General features: G+C 49.3%; 1 protein-coding gene across 2 annotated transcripts in view; it reads left to right on the top strand.

Annotated features, from left to right (window-relative positions):
* The window catches only part of CARHSP1 (calcium regulated heat stable protein 1), a 210,174-nt gene that overhangs the window by 87,692 nt on the left and 103,653 nt on the right, over positions 1-18,829 (top strand). For both annotated transcript variants that reach the window (XM_069646083.1, XM_069646082.1), the window contains one exon: positions 7,240-7,362. In XM_069646083.1, coding sequence (XP_069502184.1) covers positions 7,240-7,362 — 123 coding nt within the window. The remainder of the gene's footprint in view (positions 1-7,239; positions 7,363-18,829) is intronic.

Genomic DNA, 18,829 nt, shown 5'->3' with positions numbered 1-18,829 from the left:
TTCATCATTGTGTATGTGTACTTTATTGGGAACAGGGCCCATTGTGCGCTTCACCACAAACACCAGTGCACTAATACCCATATCCAGCCAACAGAGTTGAACCATGTGTCTCAGAATATTTGGTTGATCAGATGCTTACGCACATCGCGTCCCTCCTGGGCATCGCCTCTTGCATGACCTGCAGCCCTGTCCCCTCCGTCCTCATCCCCATCATCATCGTCATCAGGTGGTTGCATTTCAACGTCGGGGGCAGTGGCACATCCCGTCTGTTACACATATTGTGCAGCATGACACATGCCATGGTGATCTTGGCCACCTTCTCATGGATGCACAGGAGAGCCCCACCCGACCTGCTTAGGCACCGGAACCTTGTCTTTGTGATGCTGGAAATGCATCGGAGGGATAGGGCCTCCGTATCCTTGTCCTTTACTGCTTGTTATCATGTGTTCTGTTGTGTTTTCCGCGCAGGAGTTCATGTGGGACTCCTGGTGGTGCAGCTCTCTTTTGGTTTGGTGAACGGGGTGGGATACCCTTCTGGCACCCATGGGTGGGGGTACAACCCTGTGCCCCTAGTGTATGTTTTTGGGCACCTGTGGGTGGCCCGCAGAGCAGGGTATGGGCTGGTGGCAGCTCCATGCTGAATTTGACAGGTGCGCAGAGTATCCTCCATTTTGGGATACCCCGGCCCTGCCATTGGGATCAGTTGATTCCTGATGGAAAACAAGATGGCCCCCGTGGCCTCTTGCTTTCTATTACCCATTACCTTGTTTTCCCAAAGTCCTGGGAAGCCCTGACTCTGTCCCTTCCCCCTGACTGGCTGTTGGGTGGAAATGCCATATATGGTGTTGTTGTGAAGGCCCGGCCAGACTAGCTGGAGCCTTCCCGGTGATGTATGTTGTGGGTACCTCCATTGGGTGGGACCTGGGTGAATAGAGTGTGTGACGAATATGCATTCTGTGTTGTGGGTGTCTAGTATCTGGTGGTTGACACAATGACTGAGACAACCCTGCCCGAAACCGGTATCAATGCAGCACGGAGTGTTGAATGGCTCAGTACTTGTCCCAATACACATAACTTGGTGTGAGTGTCTAGAGAGAAGGGAATGGCCTGAATACCTCGTGTGCCTGATTGGCTGCCTGCCTGCCTGAATGCCCGTAGTCATGATTGGATGCTTGAGTGTGACCCAGCGGAATGAATGGCAGATCAACAGTATATCTGGGGACCTCTCACTGCTAGGAGTGGTGTTCAAAAGCTGAAGTCCACTACTACGAGTAACTGGAGTAACTGACGCTTGACCTTGAAGCCCTGCTGGACGAGAAGGAGTGCTGTTGCTCTCCCTCGCAATCTGAAAGCTGCTGTGTTGCCAAGGACCTGGACCTGGTAAGGCGCCCTCTTCCCGAGCTACGAGGGACCATCGTGCACAGCTGATCTTTGCCAACGCTCCCTGGTAGACAGACCTTTGACAGGCTGCCGACCCGATACGGGGACTGCTGCGGAACTCCAAGGAGAAACACTCTGACTGTTGTCCGCCACTGTCGACGACCGCCGTTGCCGACCGGAGCCGCCGTGCTCCCGTTTGCCTAAGAACTTCAATTGATCATCGGACGCTCTCGCCTGCATCGTCATCCGCTTGTCTTCCGCTGGAGAAGGCCCGACCGTCGACGCGCCGAGGAGCATCCACCAGTGGGTTTCCCGCCACCTAAAGACCCGACGCCCTTGCTGGTCCACAGTTCTTCATCATTTCTCTGCGGTCCAGAACTGTCGTCACCGAGGTGCCCCGCACGCCTCTTCCTTGCAGGACGCCAACGCTCTGTCGTCGACGAGCACCGCTAGGAACGAAGCTGCCACTTCCCTGCCGTAGTTCACCCTGTTCACCGTCGGACGTTCGACAACCCGTGAGTCCCGCCTCAAGAAGGGCCGTCGATTCTCCGACACCGAACGCCGAGTTCCCAGACACCTCTCGACGATCCGTGGCTCCTGCCTTAAAGGGAGTCACTCAAGAAGGATCGGTCGACGCATCTTCGGAGAACTCTACTCCACCAGGTACATTGGGGCGGGTAAAACCTTAATAGGAGGAACTAAGACTATTGAACAATATATGGCCTGGGCTTGTGCTATATATCTTTATTTATAGGTTGCCCAGGTGGGGGGGGGGGATCTCCACACAGAGCTGTGTCTAGGTAACGAGGCCAGCATCCTGCCTATTGTTTCAACCATCTTAAGTTCCTGCCTATCTCTATTGCTGGTTTCCTCGTTATTGATCTGTGTGACATTTTAACCGTATAGTTGATGCACTTTAATGAGATTCGATAACATTGGTGGTACCACTTTACAATTGTATATATTTATCATTATTGACTTCCGAGTACAAAGTGCGTTATTGTGATCGTGTACATACCTTTTGAATATTAATTATATAAAGACTGTGTTTTCAGTAATACAGTGTGTGGACATTCCTTTGTGGGGGTTCGGGGACTACACTGTACTTAAGAACCAGCCTGCATCACCTCCTGAGAAGCTAGGCCTTGATTGCTCGTCCATTGCTACCTTATAGAGAATCTTGGCTGGGGTCCTCTGTGCCTCTCCTCTACCATATAGAGAGCGGAAGTGCAGACACCCCCTACCAGTCTTTACAAAGGCCAAATGTCTGCTCAATCACGACGCGGGTACGGGTATGTGCATGATTGTAGTCCTCTTCGTGCCTGTTCTGTGGGTTCCGTACAGGGGTAAGGAGCCACCTCTTCAGGGGATAGCCAGCATCACCTGCATGGGTGCAAGAATGGGGACTTGTTACTGTTCACCTCATGTGCAACATGTACATATCACCCTAATCGACTTTGCATTGTGATTGGCATCCACGAATCCCAGCATGCATGCAGATGATCTGTGTAACTGCAATGTGCGAAGGTGAGCTCGTCCCTGCAAGTGGACATGCCCCATGCATGCCTCCGACAGTCAATGACATGTCCTGGGTCACTGCTAGTGTACTGCCATTCTGACATTGATGTTGCCATGCTGTGAAGCGTCACTTCAGTGGTGGTGTAGGGGTGTGGTTCAGTGCAATAGCTAGAGGTGATCCCTTTGCATGCACTCAAGGGCCATTGCTGTATTGATGTTGTGCAGCGCTAATTTTCTATTACTATATTGACGCCATGTTGCTGATTTGTGTCATATGTGGTGTGGCATGATGTGCAATGTGCATGTGGATGGATGTCATGTTTGGCATCTTGGATTGTTTTCAATGTTGTGCAGCTTCAAATTGCATGTGGGTTCTTTTCCAGTAAATTGTGGCCTTCCTTGATGGACATTGGCATACATCTGTATGTCCATTTGTTCTACGGACGACAGTCCACAACCAGTTGGAGTATGCATCTCACCCCCCCCAATCACACCCAGTTGGAGTATGCATCTCCCCCCCCCCCCAATCACACCCAGTTGGAGTATGCACACCCCCCCCCCAAATCACACCCAGTTGGAGTATGCATCTCTTAATCACACCCCACATCACACTGCCATGTGCTTGCCCTGCTACTCACCAAGTAGCCACAAACATTGTCCGGCTTGTCGCTCCATGGAGCATGGTTGAGTTCCACAGGACCATCGATTGATCCGAGATATCGGGCACAACAATGTGTGATTATCTTGTTTGAGTCACATACCATTTGGACATTGATGGAGTGGAAATTGATGGAGTGGAATTGCTTTCTATTTTGGTAGACTACTTCATTGTGATGTGGGACCACCAATTCCACATGGGTACAGTCGATGGCCCCAATGCAACTTGGGATACCTGCCAGTGAATAGAAGCCAACTTTGGTGTTTGTGATCTCCTGGGCAGTCCGTGGCAGGGATATGTGTTCACTTGGGTGCTTCAGGAGGGCATCGAGCACCTGGGTCAGCGTGCGTGAGAATACTGCTTGTGAGATGCCATGCATCTGCCCTACTGTATGCCTGTGGCCAGGAAGTGGAGCACAGTCACCACCTTCATTAGAGGGGGGATGGCAGTTCGGATGTCTGAGGCTCACAATGTCGTTGTGTATCATGTCCACGATGCTGGTGATGGTATCCAGGTCCAGGCGGTACAGGGTGTGTATCTGCTCAGGGGTTAGGTTGAATGGACTGGCTCGGATCCTGGGGATTGGTGGCTGCCTCTGTGGTATTACTAGGTGCCCTGGTGGTGCTTGCTGCGCCTGTCTCACCCTCCTCCTGCGTCTCCTCTGTGCTGCCTGTTGTTGGTGCTGCAATGCAATCATGTCCTCCAGCCCATGTAATGCTGCTAGTATTGGAACCATCTTGGTGTGGGAAGGGGTGGGTGAAGGGGTGTGGTGTTCTCCTTTTGTGCTGCCACAGTCTCCATTGCCTCCACCTGTTCTGATTGTGTCCACCTGTGGCAGGTGTGAACAATGCTCAGTTCTCTTAACGGGTGGTTCGTGATAGCAGTATTTACGCCATGCCGGTATGGGATTTTGAGGGCTGATCCATGCCGCTATTAGCATGTCCGCATGGCTTGTGATTGGGTGCTAATAGCGCCATGCCGCTATTTACGGGATGAGGGGTCGCGCGCCCGCGGACTAGCCGCTATTAGTGGCACCGTTCTTAGCGGTGCCGCTAATAACGATTGGCCGGGTTATAATCGGCAAGGGAATTTAACGATACCGGTAATCCCTTACCGGTATCGTTAGTTCCTTACCGCCATCCGTGTAATGAGGCCCACTGTGTACAAAAGAGGACATTTCACATTGGGTTACGTGCGAAACCTCTTCTCCAGAATACTTGTGTGCACCAGAATTGTTGATGCCTTGCATTTGTACATGACACCAATGAAAAACTAGTTAATGGCACATGCATTTCAAGCGGAATGTTCACTCAATATGTTGTTCAACTTAAACATAGGATGCATTAAGTGACTATTGTTTAGAATTATTGCGCATTTGAAAAGGATAAAATAGTTTCTCAAATGACTAGGTCAAAATGACCTCTTGGTCTTTATCCGAGTTTTCTTATTCTACATTGCCACTTTCGGTGTACATGGATGTTCTGCAAGAAATAATTAGAGGAAAGTTTGAAATTTCTGTCTTTTATTTATCGACGTAGGACTCAAGTCATAAATGATATTGGAAACATTCAGCACAAATTACATCTTAAAAATGTATTAACACAGCCTTCTAAATTAGTCAAAATGACAGATAATTTATCTCTGCTGGAAATAGAAGAGATAATAATTTATGGCATCCCTTCTAGCATGCCAGGATAGAAACCAAAAAAAGCCTATTATAACCAGCATTGGCAATGCTAACAGGTTGCTACAATGTTGTGGTATTGTGTCCTTTCATCTAAGCCCGTTTGTACGTTTGATGTTTTGTGGCAAGGTTTTACCCGAAAAACTTAATTTAATTTTTTTGGGCGGTGTGGGAAAGGGCAAGGGCAAATTTGGGGGTGGGGGGAACCGGAATAAAAAATCCTGCAGCAACCCGTCGTAAAAACGGGTGTTGATGAAAGGACGTAGAACCCAATTTTGTGTAGGCCTGGGAAAGGCACTTGCCAAATTTCACTCATTAGCAAAGCCAACCTTTTTGGCTTGCGCATAAGTATTCAGCTTTTGCCAGGCACTGCTATTAGATTCTCGGGTACTCGCACCATTTTGCACCTGCTACAATGAATGGGTAGTTAATACCAGTACTGCTGTGCCGGTTTTTAACAGGACCTCAGTGTAGGACACACAGCGTGCTAAATAAATCGATTGGCTGAAGGTAGACCCCGTAAGGCCTTTTGATTACACCAGTAGCGTGTTTACAACTCAAATTAAGTGAGTAACTCTCAAGACTGCTTTGAACAAACCTTGGCAGGTACTTTGAATGCAATGCCTGATGGTAACACTTGATTAAAGCGAGCTCAAAGAGTTCCCATGAGCAGGTGTTTTGGGCGGGCAGAGGCAGGAATCGGCGGGAATATCTTAGGGATTTGCATGGCCATGGGAAGGCACATAACCAAACACCTAGAAGATTGTCTCTCACCCCCCTCCCCCCCCCCCATGCCGTTCATCCCGATCTGTACTGGAATGCAATAGTTTCGGCTTAAAGGTGTCGCTTGTGACACCTAATATCCCAAACTAAAAATGGACCCACGCATTTCCCCGGTTTGTACTATGCAGAGCAAACTATAAACAATTGTTATCATCCACATACGTGACGTAAGGTAGGGGAAAAACTGATCATTGCATATTTCGAATTTTTTAAACTTTCGGATTGCAAAAATATCTAGCATCTCTGGATTAGTAGAAGTTGTATGTAAATTGTTTTACTTTGAGTTTGATGGAGACTGATGAAATAACTTGCTCTATAAGCATACATCTGGGACGCATTTATTTTGGGATCATGACCTATCTGCACATCAAGTGGGAGGGCAGATCTCCAAAAACCTCTAAAGAGCAATTTGAATGGGGCATGATTTACTGTATTGTATCATTACTTAGGATATGCATCCTTGGTTTTCTTTAGGCCTATTCTTCTTTTTTTTATTTTTTTAACCTTACCTTTTATCTATAATACAAGGAACTGTTTGTATAAGCTTTGACTTAGTGAAGCACCAGTTGGCACAAACGGAGTTTGCAGAAAGCATTCATAATGTTATGAAAAGGGGGAAAAATAAACTCCCCTTCCTGTTAATAAAGCTGTTGAGAAATCGAGGAAATTTTTGTTTAATAGCATTATTATAATAAAATGGAGCTATGATTTCTTTGAATTTGGATGCAATATTTGAAGGCTATGTAAAATACAGCGTACTAAAAGTTGCATCAATGAACTCAAGGACAAAAGTTTTTCCCTGCATAGGATGGGAAAGGCATGATATATTTTTGTTCTGTTAGCTGCAGATGCCTGCTTCTTTGTTCCAGACCTTACTCAATTAAGAGTATTGAGGATTACAGTTAAATCATTTCGACAATATGTTGTGCCTGCATTTCCTTTACAAGTCAGTAAATGGTCCATGCATTAATTTCAAATTCATTAACTTTTGTCAACATTTGTTGCCCAAGTAGACCACTATCAGTACCATGTAAAACTGTACCATAACATGTAAATATGTATGTATATGGCAACTAAGCTCAAATGTCTGTAACAGCGACACAATGCCCCTGGGCTGTTATGCGCTCTATAAATACGAAATAATAAATAAACATACTCATGCAATTATTTCCTTTTGGCTCGGGATAATGTTTGCTTTTTTGTATTCCCCCTTCAGGTCGGTGCGGGCTTCTGAAGGCCCTGTGTACAAAGGAGTCTGCAAATGTTTTTGCCGTTCCAAAGGCCATGGCTTCATCACCCCAGCCGATGGTGGACCAGATATCTTTCTTCACATTTCTGAGTAAGTGGGTGGGGCCCATTTGGTTTTTAATATTGTATTCTTTCTACACATCATGTAGCTCCATTTAAGGCACTGTAGTGGGACTGTTTGGGACATAACTTGATTTGTGTTCACAGCTGACAGACGTTTTGAATGAGCAAATACAATTCCAGTTGCAGTCAACGTGACTTTCAGTTGTGATATATATCTCACAGGCCCTTTTTCTATAGTTGTTGGGGTTTTAGGTGATGTCACCGACTGGTCACATCTGTTTTTTGTCCGGCTATGGTGCGAAGGAGCTGGAATACAACTAGTGCTATACCTGTTTTGTCTTTTCTAAAATTTTGATATTCTTTTTTTTTCTCCCAGTGGTAAAAGGCCTAAATTAGTTTTCAAACATTGATTAGCAGAGTTTGCTCATGAAAAGTATCTCGACTAGCAAACTAACGTCTTTGATTAGCTATGTTTTACTGATCTTTTTGTCATCAGAAGTTATTTTTACTGCCTACCTAAAAGGAGCAACAATCCAGCATTTATCTGTACAGCTGAAGTAAGACGTTAGTAAGACATTAGTGAGATGAGTGCCTGTAATATGTAAAAGGTTAGCTGCATGAATGGACACAAATCGAAATGACAAAGGCTCCTAAAACGGTTTTCACTGCAAGGTGCTCTGTGCTGCTGGGTGCAGTCTGTGTTGCACAGGGCAGTGTCTGGCATAATGTAAGCTTGACCCATCATTTGCTGGCCTAAGTTTAGAAGTTTCGTAAATCCAAACGTTTGCAATATTAAAGGAAAGTCATATTTGGAGATTAAGTACATATTGTGGTGTTAGGGAGAATTCTCAGAAATGTGCTAATTCCTCTCTACCTTAGAGATACCCAGCAACTTTGCTGGATTTTGAGGACTTGATTTTTTTTTTTACCTGGAGAGAGTGAGTCCCTTTTTCCCCACTCTCTCACTTATTTTAATGTGATTTTGAAATGTTTCTTTTGGTTATGGAGTCTGACAAACTCCATAGGCAACATCTTTTACATTGTCACACAGCACCTCTGTGCAGTCTTTCAGATTTCCCAAAGGTTTAAATACCTTCTCTTGGATAAACTACTGTTTCCAAGAGCAGTAAAGTGAAATTGACTTTACTTAACATTGTAACTTTCTAGACCCAGCACACACTATCTTACCATAGGGTGCTGGAGGGGTTACCTAGTATCCCCTTTGTCTAGCTTCTCATTTAACATTTTTATGTTACCCTTTCCTCGATGAATGGCTGGTGGCAGTGGTTTACTTTGAACAACCATGGTGTGTTTTTACCGCGGGCTGCTGCCGCTGCAGCAAAGCACTCGAGGGTGCCATTTTTGTCAAAATGGCCCTGTTCTTCTTTTTTGCCATTTCTTCTTGGAAAGGTCCTTCTTGAGATTTACTCTGCACGGGAAACCAGTTTGGTCCCTTTGTTCGCTTTGCCTTTGGCGGGATTCACGAGTGAAGCCCGCCTCTGGCTCCAGGGTGTTTGGTGGGGGCAGGGAGTGAGGGAGGTGCCTGAAAACTCCCTGTGCTTCGTCTCCTAGGACACCTAAATGCACTTTTTGGTGATTGGCCGGCTGACTCTCCGGCAACGACAGCCACTCTGCTTGGTGACTGACAGCTAGGCTGGAATGAATGGGAGAAACCTGCAACACTGGACGAAGGATCCAAACTTGAAGAGGACACCTACTGCAACTCCTGGACCGTTGGTTTGCCTGGTGAAGCCCTGCTGCTGTGTTGAAACTCCAATTTCGTATCGACAGAGAAGCCCCTTCAAGGACGACTTCTCTCTTTTGAGTTGGTGGGACCAATCAACTCCAAAGTAAGCCATCTGGACATCCTCTCGGAGCTGGTTGTGTTTCGAAAGAGTTGCTGCTGGAAACCGAAATGCCAGGGAGAACAATACCAGACTCTGGCATGGATTCACATGCTCATGAATATTCCACGTCGTCAGGCTGGGAATCCTCGGTAAAGAAAAAATCAGTTTCAGTTTCGTTTATGAACTGTCTTTCTACTAGTATCAATCACTGGTCTCTGGGTCATACAGCCCCCAGCCAATGACTGCCCTCTAACCAAGCCCCTTCTCTGGCAGCCATCTTCAGATTTATACCGCACGTTCAAGTGTTGGGAGTCCTCGTGCTATAGCTCTCGAGCTTTTACTGCGTTTTGCGATTTTTCGAAGAGTTGACTCTTATTTTTTCGGTCAATCGAGCCTCAAGCTCCACCGATTCTACTTCCGATCAACTGGGACCCGTTTCGGAATGTTCTACACCCCTCAAGGGCAAATTTTGTCAAGTTTACGCTTCTCGGAGGATTCCGGAAGATCTTAGAGGCCCACCCCGCGTGGACATGGCCCAGGACAAAGGCAACTGGACGCCTGGATCCAAGCTGTCCAGGAGCTGCCCTGGATGCGGATTACAGAATATCTTCATGGAAGATGAGCACTCTCTGTGCCTCTTCTGCCTTCACAACGACAAATCGCACGTGGAGAAGGACTGCATTATGTAAGAACATGTCCGAGCGGACAATGAGGGATTGTCGTACCAGATTCACCAACTGGCTGGAGGGGAAAAGCCCAGCAGCAGGTGAGAAGTCTGAGCGGTCTTCTAAGACCTTTGAGGGTGCTCCGGTAACGGGGGCCCAACAAAAAGGCAAGGCAAAGCACCGCAAGTCTGCGGGCACCGGGTGCGCCGATGGTTCGGGCTCCTTGGCTGCCAGACAGGGCGCGATGTCACCAACGCCATCAACCACGAGCCAACGCTCTGGCTCGGTGAAGAGGAAGTCGGAGAACCCGGGTAAGCTTCGGGAGAAGCCCTGGTCGATCCCGACAGCGGCAGCCGAGGGGGAGCGAGGCAGCGACCCTCCCCCCAAGGTTAAGGCCTCAGGCGCGCCCAAAGTCGTAAAGGCCATGATTCACCCAGCTAAGGCCTCGATCGAAGGAGTCATGGCGGCCCTGGCAAAGCCTGCGGAGGCGACCCCAGTGGAGACAACTTCCGGGCCTAGAGTTTCCCTGCCACCCCAGAGGGAATCCTCTTTTCAGCCTATCGAGAAGACCCCTGTGAAACCCCGGGTGGAAAAAGGGGTGGGGGAGAGGGGCACGGTAGCCATAACGGATAGAGGATACCACCTCCTGAAGAGGAGTTGGCTGGTGTCGCAAAGATCCTGGACAAGAAGTTGGAAGTCCGGTCCTACGGGAGGGATGCAGACGAGGCAGATGTAGAAGGCAACGGTGGAGCGGACGAGGAGCCACAGACCGTGGAGGACACGGAGGACCCTACTCCCAGCCGTGGCTCCCGTCGCAACCGGTGCCTATTGCACAGGACATCTCAGGAGCAATCTTGATGGCTATCCAGGCTCTGTGTACGGAGATAAGGACAAGGTTGCCCTTAACCCCAGCGGATGATCCAGCGGCGCCTGGACCATCGGGAAGCCCACCGAACAAGGAGGCGAATACATCCTCCCCCCTCCTTTCCAGCCTTCACCTCGTTCCCCTCCACCGAGTGATGATTCGGGAACGGAGACGGGGATGGATGATGACGGGACGGCTCTCCCATCACCTCTTGCCCAGGCCTCCCCTACCGACAAAATTGGTTTTTTCCACGCCATGATCGCCAGAGCTTCGGAGCTCTTCCAACTTTGTCCCGAAGAACAGAAGAAGGGCTTCCTCTACCAGCGACGGGAGGCCAAGAGGAAGACCGTCCTCTCAGTACCTTTACTAGACGACGGGGACGAAGGACTGTCGCTACTCAAGAACCCGTCCACAGCTCTGGCGAAGAGGGATCGGTATGAGAAGAAGTACCGGGGTCCCAGATTCCGCCCTGATGTGCCTCAGAGCTCAGCCGTCCCCGGATTCAGTGGTCTCCGCAGCGGCCAAGAAGAATTCGGCAGGGGTGACGGGGATCAACCTCCACTTCCCCACCGGACGGCGAGGGGAAGAAGCTGGACACCATGGGGAGACGAGTCATCACGTCGGCGGCGACGACCATCAAAGCGGCCAACGCCCTCGCGATTGTGGCGCGCTACGACAAGGAGCTGTGGTTCAAGATCGCTCTCCTCCTCGACTTCCTCCCAGACGACAAGAGGGCGGAAGCCCTTGAAATCCAGCAGGAAGGCGAGGTGGCTTCGGACCACGCCATTGCAGTGGCCACGGACATCGCTGACACTTTTGGCAGATGCGCATCAGCGCTTGCCTTCGCCTGCGCGGTTGGCTTACGACCACCAATTTCCATCAGGACGTGCAGACCAGGGTACTGGACATGCCCTTTGACGAGAACAACCTGTTCGGCAAAGCAGTGGACGAGTCACTGCAGGCCATCAAGGCAGACACTGAGACGGCCCGGGCCTTGGATTCTGTCCAACAACGGCAGCCATCATTCGGACCTCCGGAGGCAAGTCTCAAGGTGCCTCCAAAGGATTTGGTGGCAGTACCTCATCGTACCGCCAATCGGCCCGTTCATTGTCACAGGAGGCCTGCAGAGATCGCAGCAAGGCTAGAGGACGTCGTCTCCAAGGCCTCAGCGAAGCAGGATTGAACTGGCCGTGGCATCAGGCCCCCACCAAAGCACCACGGTGGGAGGCCGGCTGGCGAAATTTGTCAGCGTGTGGGAGTCAATCTCCACCGACTGTTGGGTGCTGGGCGCGCTGGCCTGCGGACACACTCTGGAATTCCAAAGAAAGTGTCCCCGTTTACCACCTGTGGCCACGAAGGAAAACCACGTCCCACGGCTACTTCTGGAGGTACGAGCAATGCTGAAAAAGGGCGCGACAGAACTCGTCCCGAAGAGGTTCTGGGGCTCCAGCGTGTACTTGCGGTACTTCCTCGTCCGAAAGAAGACCGGCGGTTGGCGACCCATCCTGGACCTTCATCGTCTAAACAAATGCACCAAGACACAAAGAGCGATGTGAAAGACCTCTCAAATATATAATTGGTTATTTATAATACGCTTAATACCCAGAGGTTTCTAAGCGCGGACCAGGGATCAAACCTGTGTCGTCTTGCTTCCAAGGCGAGCGCGTTGCCCCTGAGCTATTCCCCTGCCCCCTTTCCGAGACAAACTACAGACCAATCTCATACATTCCTTATCTAGCAAAACTATTAGAGACCGATGAACTTAAATTGGAACACATAGAAAATAACCAACTATTGGACCAGGCACAAGTTGGCTGGATTAAATCTTTCTTGTCTGAAAGAACAAACAGTAAGGATAAAACCATTCAAATCCGTACTGAGGGACACCACCTGTGGCGTACCACAAGGATCCTTGTTATCCTGGCTTCTCTTCAAAATTGATATGACGCTGCTTCTCTTCCAACATCTATATGACGCCACTAATCGATCTCATGAAAAGACACAACTTGACCTGCTACAACTACACAGATGATAATCCAAATCATCTACAAAATCGGCATTAAACAAGAGAACAAAATGCTAATAGGCTGTCTCAACACAACACTAATAGGCTGTTGGGTAAGAATTGGTGTCGTAACACACTGTGAGACTACACAAAAACTTGTCTACTTGGTATTAGGTAACCCACCTTTTGCTATAGGTCTGTAGTACAAACGTTGGTAGTGTGACTGAGCAGCCAGGCCTATCTCAAGAGGGGTACATTTGAGCTGTAGAGCTGTAGCAACAAAATTCGTTTCAGTTATAAATATTTATTAAACATCAGTTTTTAAATGAGCTTTCTTTAAAAAGGGCGAGATATGTAACACTGTAATTCTGATGCTTGTGAATCTGCTTAGAATCGAATGCTGTGCATATAGTCCGAAATCTAGTGGTAACCGCAGAGCATTGCATCTCGTCTTTCGAGGATCGAAAGGGGACGTCGACATGGGCGTGCCTGTAACACTATCCCTAACGGGACGTTTAGTGTACCCAAAATCCCTCACGCGTCAAGGTCCCTCAGTTTGTTTTTTTCCCCCCAGCTAGCTGGTCGCCTTGTGCAGAGCTCTTACTTATTGAAAAATCGTTATACTTCCCGACCTCCGGTCGTTTATATATTATTCGTCCCCTCTTCGATTACTTCCTGACCACCACTGCCAACTGCATGGCTGGGCCTTCTGGCGGGCCTATACAGTAGGGAGAGTGGGGTCTAGGGGTTTCTATTCTTTTCAAGAATGTCTTTCCTTCTCCCCTCTCTTTGCCCTTTTGGTTTTCCCGTCACTTTCACACACCTGAGCTATGGACAGGACACCATTTAAATTTTGCCCTTCCTGTAAGGGAAAATACCCCTGGAAAGACCAGCACTGGCGGTGCAATAAGTGTCTTACCCCTCAATCATGACTAGCCGTCCTGTCGGAACTGCTACCTCCTGCGTCCTAAAACGATCAAGGAGCGTCGAGGCAAGCGGTGGGCGGCCTACGCCATGTTGCAGGCCCAGAGTAGTGCCCCGTCGCTACCATAACCGCCGAAAGGGATGAGGATCTAAGCGACGAACATGGTTGATTGACCTCACATCGGAGCGTTGGCGCTCCACGGCGTCCGTCCCCGGCCCCACCAGGCACAACGATAGTCCTGCTATGGGGAATGTACACCCCGGCAACGGGGATGCACACGATACCCATAGAGGCAAGCACACAACCCATGGTACAGCCTCAGCGGATCAGTCGAAGCGGTCCAAGGCATCAACGGGTACGTCGAGTTTGACAACACCTGCCGATTCACGTGATTGGCAGCCCTCCCCGCAACCACATCAGCAACATGAGTCCGGTCATTCTGCAAGTAAGGGTGCCAGCGCCAAAACTCACAAGGCCGTCGAGACGCCTCCATTTTTGAGAATTCTCACCATCAGGGCCACAAGCTGCTTAGGCTTGTGAAGTAAAGAAGCTACCAGCAACTCTACACATGCAACCAAGCAAGTCTCCAATGAGGACAAGTGGCTACACAACACGAGGGAAGTTCTCTCAGACTTTACAGTACCTTTAGGTTGAAGAAAAAGTGCAGCTGATGACTTCTGTTCCTGGGCAGCTCTGCAGAACTCACTGTTCCTGGGCCTCAGTCGTGGGGTCAAGAGGGAGGACTTCTGGGGACTCCTGCACTGCAATGGGACGGTTACCGGTCGCAACCGGTAAACTTCAAACGTGGCACTTCGGTGTTTCAGCTCCTCTTGACTACCGCAAACAGCAACAAACGCGGTTTCTGGCCGTCGAGATGGATTTTCCTTGCATCTGGGGTCCTGCACTCTGAGGTGGCTCAGGCTTGGTCAGTCCTGCTTCTTGGGAGTCCGGAGGATCTTCCTGGAGCTCTTGGCCAACTTAAAAGCAACGCATACAATCTGGTGGCATTTCGGTTTCCAGCAGCAACTGGAAATGCAACCAGCTCCGAAAGGATGTCCAGGTGGCTTACTTTGGAGTTCATTGGTCCCACCAACTCAAAGGGAGAAGTCGTCCTTGCAGGGGATTCTCTGTCGATTCGAATTTGGAGTTTCAGCACAGCAGCAGGGCTTCACCGGGCAAACCAACGGTCCAGGAGTTGCAGCAGGCGTCCTTTTAAAGTTCTTTGGTTCCTTCGTCCAGAGGTCGACTCTGCCTTCCAAGCCAAAAAGCCTTTCCATTTTATGCAGGCTTCTCCCATTCATTCCAGTTTAGCTGTCAGCCACCCAGTAGGGTGGCTGTCGTTGCCGGACAGTCAGCCGGCCAATCACCACAGAGTGCATTTGGGTCTCCTAGGAGACTAAGCACAGGGGGGTTTTGGGCACCTCCCTCAATTCCTGCCCCCACCAGACACCCTGGAGCCAGAGGCAGCCTTCACTCGTGAATCCCGCCAAAGGCAAAGCGAACCAAGGGACCAAACGTGGTTTTGCGCGCAGAGTAAATCTCCAGAAGGATCTTTCCAAGAAGAAATGGCGAAAAAAGACTGGGGCCATTTTGACAAAAATTGCACCCTTTGGTGCTTTACTGCAGCAGCAACGGCAGCCCGCGGTAAAAGCACACAATGGTAGTTAAAAGTAAACCACTGCCACCAGCCATTCATCGAGGAAAGGGTAACATAAAATTGTTACACGAGTAGCTAGCCAAAGGGGTTACTAGGTAACCCCTCTAGCGCCCTATGGTAAGATAGTGTATGCTGGGTCTAGAAAATTACAATTGTATAAGTCAATTTCACTTTACCGCTCTTGGAAGCAGTAGTTTATCCAAGAAAAGATATTCTAAACCTTTGGGAAATCTGAAAGACTTTCCAGTGTCACTGCACTGAGGGTGACCCAATGTAAAAGGTGATGCCTACAGAGTTTGTCAGACTCCATAACCAAAACAGAGTTCAAAAATCAACATTTAAATACATGAGAGGGTGGGTAAAAAGGGTCTCGCTCTCAGTCCTCAAAATCCAGCAAAGTTGCTGGGGGTCTCTAAGGTAGAGTAATTAGCACATTTTGGACAATTCTCCTCAACACCCACCAGACCTTACCCCCCCCCCCCAACTTGTCCCTCTCTTCCCCCACCCATAGATCCCGCTCTGCGCAGCTAAGAGCGGCACCATCCACCCTCCGACCACTCCCACTGTCTCCATTCAACTACACAACACACCCAAATCTCATGGCCTTCGCGCTGTTATGGAAGCTCTAGCCAACACCCCAATCACCAGAGAACCGCCCACTCTTACCCACACACCCATTACCACTCCTAATGCAAGGAAAGGGCGAGACCACAGGCACCTAATGCCACCCCTAGCATCACCCATCCTCCGACACAGTTGCATCACCCATCCTCCGACAGTTCACAACCACTCCCACCCCAGTATAGGAGCGAAACCTCACTGCCCACACCTAACCCAGTCCTAGCTCGTTTCCCCTCTGCCCCATGTTCCCCCACTCCAATTGCTCCTTCATCTCCACACTCCACTGTGTCGCTCCCTCTGCACTGGCAGTCCACACACCAGAACCCAACCCCACCCACCCTCTACCCACAAGGGCACCCCACCAAATATCCTGCACCCTCATAAACGCCAGGTCAGTCTCCAAAAATATACTCCACATCTACAACCTCATCACAGATGAAAACCCAGACATCCTATTCATTACTGAGACCTGGTTCTCTTACTACGAAGCAGTCGCGCACAATCGCTTCCCACCTGGCTACATTCTCACCATCCAGAACAGATCGTGAAGGGGAAGGGGCTCACTATATTATACAGACTAATTCAAGCTAATAACTAAGGACACCTCCACCAGCACCACAGACTGGGAATCCCTCCTGGTAAAACTCCCAACTTGCACTGTCAAACCTCACACAGCTTGCTACTCATCTACAGACCCCTACCAGCTATAACAAAAACTTTGCAGACACATTTGGTGAAGCACTGGCTGCCAACTTCATCCTACATCCAACCCTCACCATCCTAGGAGATTTCAACATATGGTTCGACTCCCCGTCAAACTCTATGACCAGGTCACTCAGAGAATCTAGAACCACTCAACCTGAACACCACACCTCCACTCCGACCCACACGAGTGGTCATACCTTCGGCGCAATATTCAACACCACAAACCTATCTAACGTGCCCCCTGCCATGGACCGATCACTCAGCACTGTTTCTCCATACCTCTGAGCACTGAGGTCAGTGGTCAAGGCCCCACACCACCACGAACCCACTATGGAACAAAGTGGTAATCAGCCCAGATCTTGAACTCTTACTCCGCAACTCCCTCAACTAACATTTCCTCCAAGAAGGACGCTCAGCAATAGAATCCTTCGACCGCTGGCTTATAAATGCCCCTCACCCTGTCAAAACGTACCTCGCTGGGATCTGGACCAACGCCTAGTCGTCTCACCACCCATGTCCAACCACTAAACTCTCAAGCACCATCTGGAACGGGCTTGGAGAGCCGACCTGTCAGCCCAGAACAGATCCACCCTAGCAAGGACAACCAGAATTTACAGATCGGAAATCGAAAAAAAGCAAGAAATCGTTCTACCGGAACCAAATCCAAAGTGCTTGAACTCAAGTAATGAACTACATAGAATCATAGCAGAATTCAAATCCCCCTCATGCTCGCACTTGCCCACTCCAAGCTCCCAAACCTTATGCGACACCCTCTCGCTCCACTTCCCCAATGCCACCAACAAAAGACACTCTGCCATCATCGCTAAACTAAAACTCTTACCGCCACCTCCCACTCGCCCACAGACCTCCGCCCAAACCTCCCCAGTCACATCCTCATGACTCGTTCTCTCCCATCACACACCAAGAATTCCTCTCGTATCAGTCAGCCGCCTGTAAAAATAAAATACTAACCGTCACCTGTGCACGCGAAATCCTTAATCAGTCTTTCCTGAAAGCCCTAAAAACATCAAACCCATTCTCAAAAAAATTCTCTCTACCCACTCCTCCCCCAAAACTACCGCCCTATCTTCAATACGCCTTTCATCGACAAACTGATGGACCGCGCGGCATTCAAACATCTTGACCAATTTGCTGAAGCCAACAACCTCCTAGACCCAGCGCAATCAGGCTTCAGACCACTCAGGGGAACTGAATCTTTGCTAGTCTCTATCTGGGACGTCGTTAAAAGAACAGCCGGCGCAGACGGCTGCGCGGTTCTCATCTTGCTAGACCTCTCTGCAGCCTACCATTGATCACTCTATTGTTAGTCAGACTACAAACGCTAGGAATCGAAAGCACAGCCCTTTTCGTGGATCTCCTCTTTTATATCTAATCTGTCGCAAATCGTGCACCTCGACCACGACCAGTATGTAAAGGTGCCCCCGCCCCCAAAGGAGCATGCACATCACCCTTAATTTTCATCTTCTACATACAACCCATTCCCGCAGTCATCCGCTTGTACAACCTTACCTGCTCCAACTACGCAGATGATACCCAGATCATCCTCAAAATCCCTAATTCTGAAAGCTCTGACGGTCCGGACCGGTCATCGTGCCTCTCTGACATTGACCACTGGATGACGACCAAACACCTCATCCTCAACCCTGGGAAAACCAAAATCCTAGGTGGCGTGAAAACAGTGCTCCTCCCCAAACCAATCCTGTGGCCCAAACCACTAGGACAAACATTGGCACGCTCTAACGTGCTAAAAAACCATGGATGCGAGTTGGACACAGATTTATCAGTCACCCAACACACCACCACACCACCAGCGTATCCAAAACCTGCTTCTTCCACCTACTGGCTGGAATTCCTAAGACAAAATTGTCCCCACCAACTGTCCAGGAACCTCATATCTCGCACAGCAAGCGCCAATCATCTAGAATTCCCTACCGCTAAACATTCACAACACCGAAAACCACCTGAAATTCCAGAAAGCCGTTAAAACCTGGCTTTTCCCAATACTCTCCTAATCCATTGCACCCCGAGAATACACCACTAATAAACCCCCTGCATCAGTCACAACACAGGGGCTGGCAGCTTTCGCAGCGGTTTCACCTGACACGCCTCCACCAATTGCTCAGCAGCACTCCCACCCGACAAGTACTCCAGGTGGGCCAGCAGCATTCTCTGTGGCACACCCGA

The sequence above is a fragment of the Ambystoma mexicanum genome, chromosome 2p (assembly GCF_040938575.1).
Source record: "Ambystoma mexicanum isolate Mex_15411 chromosome 2p, UKY_AmexF1_1, whole genome shotgun sequence".
NCBI lineage: Eukaryota > Metazoa > Chordata > Amphibia > Caudata > Ambystomatidae > Ambystoma > Ambystoma mexicanum.
The sequence above is the reverse complement of the archived record's forward strand: the minus strand, read 5'-3'. Positions and strand labels throughout refer to the sequence as shown.